Source organism: Anomaloglossus baeobatrachus, chromosome 9 (assembly GCF_048569485.1).
Source record: "Anomaloglossus baeobatrachus isolate aAnoBae1 chromosome 9, aAnoBae1.hap1, whole genome shotgun sequence".
NCBI lineage: Eukaryota > Metazoa > Chordata > Amphibia > Anura > Aromobatidae > Anomaloglossus > Anomaloglossus baeobatrachus.
In genome coordinates this window covers 173,297,349-173,303,620 of record NC_134361.1, presented here as the reverse complement: position 1 = coordinate 173,303,620, position 6,272 = coordinate 173,297,349, and the positions used below count along the sequence as shown (strand labels likewise).

The 6,272-nt window shown below is 43.8% G+C and overlaps 1 protein-coding gene across 2 annotated transcripts in view; it reads left to right on the top strand.

The window, feature by feature from the left end:
- The first annotated feature begins 438 nt into the window (after window positions 1-438).
- The window catches only part of PLP1 (proteolipid protein 1), a 49,968-nt gene continuing 44,134 nt past the window's right edge, over window positions 439-6,272 (top strand). For both annotated transcript variants that reach the window (XM_075324049.1, XM_075324050.1), the window contains exon 1: window positions 439-546. In XM_075324049.1, coding sequence (XP_075180164.1) covers window positions 543-546 — 4 coding nt within the window. In that variant the 5' untranslated portion in view covers window positions 439-542. The remainder of the gene's footprint in view (window positions 547-6,272) is intronic.

Here is a 6,272-nt window from a genome sequence, read left to right as displayed (position 1 = left end):
CTGTGATAGGAGCTGCCTCTCCGTCCACAAAACAACCAATATTGGCAGAAGACGCGAACATTAACACTTTGCGGTGGTCCTGTGCTCGGTTTGTCGCCTACGTCTAAAAATATACAAAGATAGTAAATTAGTTGGACGTACAGCTGATGAGCCAGTTACTGTGTTAGTGGCCAGTGTTGTGTCATGAACTGTATTTTCTAGGGTTAACAGTTACATAATTCTTAGATTATTCTCCTCTCCCTTCAGTAACAATAAAGCCTTAGATTATTCACAAGAAAGTGAAGTGGTGGGAGATGGCATCTGAGTGCTGACACCCACCATGAGTATGTTTTAACCAATGTTTTGCCACTTTGGAGGAAGATTGCCACCCTGTTACGTTATTCCGTTGACCACTACTGTAACACTTAGAGAAAGGAAGGTGTTAAGGGGCTTGGCGAACATATACAACAATCCAAATGACACTGTGAGGACGCACACTCTGGTGACAGAAACGGAGAGGAAAAGATACCTGTCTACAAGGCTCCTCCAAAGTATTGAATACCATGGGTAAGTCCGATATACTCACACACAATAAATGGAGGTATGACTTTACTTTTACGAGGCTCAATATCCTGAACAGATGATTAGGACTTAGGACTTGTTTTGTTACATGTTTATTAATATGTTAGAATATTAAATAATTGGTTAAATATTTCAAAACACAAATATCTTTCTGGTCCCCAGAGTTTGTAGAACATTGTTATTTTATTATTATTATTTATTATTATAGCAACATTTATTCCATGGCGCTTTACATAGTAGGAACAAGTATAATAATCATAAACAATACAAGGCACAGACATGTACAGGAGGAGAGAGGTCCCTGCCCGCGAGGACTCACAGTCTACAAGGGATGGGTGAGGATACAGTAGGTGAGGGTAGAGCTGGTTGTGCAGCGCTATATCAGACTGAGGGTTACGGCAGGTTGTAGGCTTGTCGGAAGAGTGGGTCTTCAGGTTCCTTTTGAAGCTTGTCAAGGTAGGCGAGAGTCTGATGTGTTGTGGCAGAGAGTTCCAGAGTATTGTTCACACTACAATGAAAGGAAAGAGAAATGTGTTAGGGTTAGGGAGCACGTCTAGTATTTGGTGCAGAAATTTCTGCACAACTTCTACATCTTTTGGCAGGAAAAACACAGCAGAAAAACACATTTTTGCTACATTTCTACTATTCTTTTTTGCTACAGGAATTGATATACTCCAGACCAGTAGCCTACCACTAGACCAAAGGACCAAAGAAGGAACATGTACTGTATGTTCCCTCATTGGTCTAGTGGTAGGTACTGGTCTGGGATGTGAGAGGTTGTGGGTTTGAATCTCAGGGTAAGAATTGATATGCTGTAGATTTAAATATGTACCAAATCTGCAAAGAGAAAATACTCATGGTAAGACTTCAGGATTCTCAATGACTTTGCTGGCACCTGGATTTCCTTAAGGCTTTATAACAAATCTGCACTCAAAAAGGCATAAAAACATGAAGAAAATACATAAAAAAGGAGACTAAAACTTCACCCCACAGCCGCACTTCAAATTAGGCTGCTAAACAGTATTTACCTGTCACTACGGCTCACATGATCCCTTAAAAGAGGTTGTCTGGGATAAAATATTTCCTCAACAAGAGTGACACTGTAAAAATAAACTTGTACTCTCGCTCCCCTAGTACAGCCCTTCCTCTTTGCCACTGCTTTGGTGTTTGCTCTTACAAGCTGCGGATGTGCCTGCTGCTGGCCAGTTGTTGTGCTCCATGGTTCTACTGATATTGATGGCACAAGCTGCTGAGCCCAGCAATTAGCGGCATGACTTTAGGTGAGTATCGTATTTTCAATATCCACAACCCCATGTGTTAAATGTTTTATCCAGCTTAGAGGCATTGCTCCAGTACAGGTAACAGCATTAATACTGTAAGGTCCAAGCGGAGCCGCTACAAAGGGAATGTAGATTGTATCACACTATTTAAATAATGCTTGTTGGGTATGTATAGGGGCATATAGAATGGGGATGCACAGATGATTATATCTATGTGTTTTTTGCTGGTTATCAACATTTATTCTATAATTAATAGCATATCAATGGCTTGCTGATCTGAGTTTTCTAGGAGACATTTTTTTTTTTACACGATAGGTTGACAATAACAAACACAACTTACAAAAGTATACTAATCCTCCCCTGCTACAGTGTTCGCTGTTCATCGCTGCCTTTGGCCTTTTTTGACAGGCTGCAGTGTTAACGCCACATCAGCAACACTGCAGCCAATCACTATGCTCAGTGGTTCTGCTGATGTAGCGTATATCTCACAAGCCATTCAGCCTAGTGATTGCCTGCCGTGCTGTTGACTTTGCTGCGGTCTTAACAAAGCTAAAGTATAAGTAAAGCTTCATTGGTTATTTTCACTCAATAAGAGCCTAGAAAAAATAATAATTCCTGGAAACCCCCTTTAAAGTAAAGCTTCACTTATTATTATTATTATTACACTTGTTATTCTTACACTTTTATTATTTATTATTATTATTATTATTATTATTATTATTACACTTGTTATTCTTACACTTTTATTATTTATTATTATTATTATTATTATTATTATTACACTTGTTATTCTTACACTTTTATTATTTATTATTATTATTATTATTATTTTTATTATTACACTTGTCATTCTCTAAATCTAGATTCTCCATAAATTCTGCGTCAGCGAATTATTCTTCTGGTCACTATCACCAAACAGCTGCTGGGAGAATGCTATATTCACAGAATATTATTTATTATGCATGTTTATATAGCGCCATCATATTCCATGGTGCTGCAGACTTTATCAATGGAGCTGATATTCGTTATGTCGGTATGTGTACTTATAACAGAAAAGCTGCAGAGAATCTGACTTGTCTTGCTGTAACTTCACAATCGTTTCTAATGGTAAATCCCATCTGTATCTGTGTATAGCAATTACATAATGTATTAATATATATAGATATTCCGGTGCTTCTGCCAATCCAGTTGTGTGTATATGATGTCATAAATGAAAACTATACAAACAGTGTAAGTGTCGCTCGCGCCTTACTTTCATATACAATGTGGCGTGTTTAGCAACACAATGGCACAGTCTTCTTCTGAGTAGGAGTGCCAGTGCCAGGGCCTGCCAGGCGCCCCCACCACGGTCCCTTGTTTGTACTACACAGGCTAATTGTCTATTCTTCTGATTTCTTGTGGGAGTGTTGTGTATTGTACAGAGGTTATGAATATATTTTCTACATACTAATACTGTATGTTGTGAAACTAAACAAAAGGATCATAGTTTCGGTAAATAATTCAAATATATCAACTTTTTTGGCACCAAAAATAAAAATATTCTAGATAGATATCTAGAGCGTATGGACTATGGGCCATTGTTTCATGGCTTGTTTATTTATAGTTTGGTGAACAATAAAATACTGTTAGTGATAGATGTGGTCCTATAGATGCAATTATTAATAATTCTGATGATTATTATTATCATTATTATTAATGATCCAGACAAATATCTGTAACAAGTCTATATATAGCCAAAGGCTTAGAAATTGTCCGTAGAACTTGTCAGCAGCCACTAAGCTATATACGCGGCTGCTGTGTTCCACTCCATACTTCCCTTATGTAATGCTCGCTGGGTGAGCGCGGGATTAGTGAATCCACTGGACCGAAGGTACCGATTACTGAACTGGAGGAGCGAACTAGAACAGCTGCCGAGTCTTCAATATAGCCACCGAAGATGGTGATAGACACCTACGCTGGTTGGTAGCCGACAGAGGCCAGTCCCAGGGGATCAGCGGTACCTTGGCAGCTGGCGCCAAAGACGCAAACATTCCCTGGTTGTAGAAGCAGCAGCAGATATCGTCAGAAGTGGCTAGTGTGGATATTTGCAGCAGCAGTGGATATTGTAGAAGGCAGCTGGCATGGATACTTGCAGCAGCAGTGGATATCGTTGGAAGTGGCCTGTGTGGATATATGCAGAAGCAGCAGTGGATATCATACGAGGCAGCCAGCGTGGATACTTGCAGCAGCTGATATTGTAGGAGGTGGCCGGTGTAGATACTTGAAGCAGTGGCAGTGGATATCATAGGAGGTGGCTGACATAGATAGTTGCAGAAGCAGCAGCGGATATCATAGAAGGTGGCCGGCGTAGATACTTGGAGCAGCAGCGAACTTGTCATGCACTGAAACACAGATGGGTATCAGCAACAGCACATAGCACAGTAACAGCAGTGGCAGTACAAAGGGACCTGATAACTAGCAACATATAGAACTCATTGCCCAGGCACCTTCCTTAAGACGAAGGTACCTTAAATACCTGGACTTCCAGGTCAGGACACACTGGCCCACTAAGAAGAGGGGTGTGTCTGCGCGCACCCTATGGGCACTGTGTGGCATGTGCAGGCCCTTCGAGACAGTGGCAGGAACCGGGGATGGAGCAGTCACTGCTGGGCGGACAGGAAGGTGAGAGATGGGAGCAGGATAATGTGAGGATGCCGTCATGGGCACTACACCTTATATCTGTTTAATCCACAAAAAACATTGTCTAGAATCTGGACCTAAATTGACTTGTGGTCTAGAATTAAATTTGCAACATGTGAAATTTATGTACAATCTAGCCTCCTGCGGGGACGGCTCTTTTACAGTGCAGTCAATCACAGGTCACAAGAAATCATATGGCATCACAGGGGTCTGGGTATACAGAGACCAGCAGAGGACTAGTCAGGGGCTACAGAAGTGTCAGTAAGGGTACGGTTCCACTTGCGTATGACTCGTGCGAGTCTCGCATTGGTATCACCCGGCACGGCCGCATACTCTCCGACAGGAGCGGGTCGACTGCATGTATTTCTATGCAGCTGAGGCACTCCAGTCCGGAGATTATGCGCCGTGCCGGGTGATACTGATGCGAGACTCGCACGAGTCATACACAAGTGTAATCATACCCAAAGAGTGAACGTAGTGTGGGGAGGGGATTGAATCCCCAGGACCAAATCTGCAAATAAATACGCGCCAAAATCTTCACAAATTGGTGCAGATTGTTACAGTTTCTGAACAAATTGCTGTGGAAATTTTCTTTAAAAAATTCATCATTTCCTACTTTTGAAGTTCAACCTACAGCAAATGTGTTAATCCAAGGGAAGGCAAAGATACAGGACACACAGTGAAAAAAAAACCCATATAGCCTATCAATGAACATGATACCAAGCAAAGGTTCATCACTATGTAGTGAAGAGAGGCTGAGACTCCTAAAAAAGGTGAATGGAAACACTACCACTGAAATAAGAGGCTGTGTGTGTATAAAGCAACATATATATGTGACGCCCTGGACTAGCCAGGTAGTCACAGGTAGGCCCTTGCATAACACCCGTCCCCTAAAAAGGTGTCATCAGCCACCCTTAAAACCCTAGTCACCTCCCTCAGAGCTTAATGGACACACCAGGGGGGCAGAGCCAGGCGGTTGGCACACCCACCGAGGAGTTCAGAGGGCCTGTGGCAGGAAATACAAAAAGAGTTTGGTTGGAGAGTTCAAGTGCAGCAGGCCTGTGGTGACAGGTCTGCAGTGTGAACTGACATGTGCCAGGGTCGTAGCCCTGGTACCTCGGCTAGGAGGCAGATGGTGGCCTTAGCCTGCAGGAGCCGGGAAGATAGCCAGGTGGAACCGTGGTGGACCGGGACATGCTAGTAGCCCGCTGGTACCGATCCGGGGAACAGACTGGAAACCAGAGCACACAGTGGGGTACTCAGACCCTGAAACGAGGTCCAGAAGCCACTGGACTGAGTTAATTCACTGATTGAGGTCTGGACTATAGGTCCTTTCCCACCCAAGTCCCGACTGAAGACAACAGCCCACCGAGGGGGATAGAAAGCCACCGCACAGGCAGAGAGATCCCACGGGTCTGCGGGCAAACGGGCTTTCCCGACACACATACCGCCGGGGAGCGGACTCCTGTCGCTGAAGCGAAGGCAGTCTACATACACACTGCACGGTGCAGGAGAAAGGCAAAGACCACCAACCCGAGTAGGGGGACCAGACGCAGCCGGCTGCGGGCACTGACACCATCATCTTGGTTTACCAGAGACTCTTGGGCATCAATCATAGTGAGTACAACTGTGCCCTCGGGCCGCTCACCGCCCTGCAACGCCAAGCACCAACATACCATCCCAATCGGGTCCCGGGGCCATCACCCCTGCCCACGGAGGGGTTAACACCTTTGCTGCGCAACATCTCTCCCG